Source organism: Ursus maritimus, unplaced genomic scaffold (genome assembly GCF_017311325.1).
Source record: "Ursus maritimus isolate PB19 unplaced genomic scaffold, ASM1731132v1 scaffold_1, whole genome shotgun sequence".
Lineage (NCBI taxonomy): Eukaryota > Metazoa > Chordata > Mammalia > Carnivora > Ursidae > Ursus > Ursus maritimus.
This window is the reverse complement of record NW_024423343.1, coordinates 99,238,564-99,240,389: the sequence shown is the minus strand read 5'-3', so window position 1 is coordinate 99,240,389 and position 1,826 is coordinate 99,238,564. Positions and strand designations below refer to the sequence as shown.

Genomic DNA, 1,826 nt, shown 5'->3' with positions numbered 1-1,826 from the left:
CTCTCTCTCTCTCTCTCTCTCTTACTTCTCCGGCCCACGGATATCAACAAGCACACACATCTCCAACCACACTGCTAAGCCTACACTCCGATCGTGGGAAACAAAAACATTAAGCAATCACCAAGCAAGTGCCCGCGGAGCCAGGGCTGCACGCATCTGCCGGGAGGGGGATGCGCGCCCAGAGGCGCTGGGGCCTGATTTCAGAGAGCAGGGGTGGAGGGCAAGGCGCTCAGCGGCAGGGACAGGGGGAGCAGGAAAGGGTGTGCTGCCTGGTGGTGGGGGAGGGAAAGGACGGCAACCGGGACGGGGCGCACAGGGCCAGGGCAAGCGTCAGGGCCGGGAGTCCGCGTTGCCCCCAGGGTGCGCCGGCTCCGGCGGCCCGTATGGGCAAAGAGAAGGGGGTGGGAGAGGATGAGAGGGGGTGGGGAGCGAGGGCCGCAGCTGGCCGCCCGTGGGACCAACCCACCTGTCTCGGCGAAGCTGATGATCTCGGAGACGCGCTCCTGGCCGTCTGCTCCCGGGCTGGCGTGGCCGTCGAGGTGCGGGATCTCCACGCGGCCGTCTTCGCGCACCTTGCCCGCGTGCAGCTTGCGCAGGGCCGTGACCATGGCGGCCTTGGGCACGGCGTGCGTGATGTTGGGCCGGCCCCGCATCTGCAGGCGGCTCAAGATATGCCGCTTCACCGCCTCCAGGAAGTCGCCGTCCACCCGGCCCAGCTCCTCCGGTCGCCGGAAGCCGCCGCACGACGTGCAGGTGTCCTGAGAGCCGCCGGGGGCTCCGGGCGGCGGGGGCGGCGGCGGCGCGGCGGGCGACGGCGGGGGCGTGGGCGAGCCCCAGGCCTCCGGCCCCAGCCAGCCGGCCGCCAGCAGCAAAAGGCAGGCGGCCCCCAGCGCCCGACCGGGCAGCCCGTCCATGGTGCGCCGCTGGCGACGAGGGCGCCCGCCGCGAGGCGAGCCGAGCCGAGCGCAGGGCCGGGCTCCGGGCTCCCGGCGCGCCGCCCGCCCCGCCCCCGCCCGCGCCCGCCCGCGCCCGCCCGGGCCTCCGCCCGCCTGCCGGAGCGCCGCCGGCTAGCAGGGGGAGGGGGCCGGCCGGGCCGCGGGGGCTCCCGCGCGGCGGGGAAGGGGCGCCAAGGGCCGCGGGGGCCGGAGAGGCGCGCGGGCGAGGAGGGGGCCGGAGGGTCACTGCCGAGCGGGCGTCTCAGGGCGCCTCGGCATCTGCAGCCTTCCCCCCCATCCTCTCCGCGTCGGGGCCCCGCAGCCCCCAGCTCCGGTGAAGCGAAAGCGGCGGTAGCGGCGCCTTGGCCGCCGCGCGGGGAAGGTGGCGAAAGGGCCGGTCGACTCAACTTGGCCGAGACGGAAGCGAAGGCGCCGGAGTCCCCGGAGCGGAGCCGGGCGCGGCTTGGCGCGGCGCTGCGGCGGGAGCTGCGGCGGGGCCCCGCGCTCGCACCTGAGCGCCGAGGAAGGGCCGCGGCCGCCGGCGACGGGCCGGTAGTCCTCGCCGCGGGCCGGCGGGCGGGCGGTGGAGCGGGGCGAGCGCAGTGGCGGGAGCGCCGGGGAGCGCTGGCCGCGCGGGCCGGCTCAGAGGCGGCGCGGAGCCCCCGGCCGCTGGCCCTGCAGTCCTCCCGGCGCGTCACACGGCAAAGTTGTCTCTAGGCTCCCGGGGCGCCGCATCCACCGGCGGGCGGGCCGGCCGCTGCGCGCTCCGCCGGGGCCTCCGCTCCGCCCGCCTTCTCGCTGCCTCCCTCCCTCCGCTTGCCTGCGCGGGCCGGCTGGGCGCGGGGCGCCGTGCGAGGAAGACGAGGCGGAGGCAGGGCCCTTCTCGACCCT

General features: G+C 76.6%; 1 protein-coding gene across 1 annotated transcript in view; it reads right to left on the bottom strand.

The window, feature by feature from the left end:
* INHBB (inhibin subunit beta B) overlaps window positions 1-921 on the bottom strand; it is a 5,720-nt gene extending 4,799 nt beyond the window's left edge. The window contains exon 1 of the mRNA XM_040619022.1: window positions 467-921. Coding sequence (XP_040474956.1) covers window positions 467-914 — 448 coding nt within the window. The 5' untranslated portion in view covers window positions 915-921. The remainder of the gene's footprint in view (window positions 1-466) is intronic.
* Window positions 922-1,826: the final 905 nt, after the last annotated feature.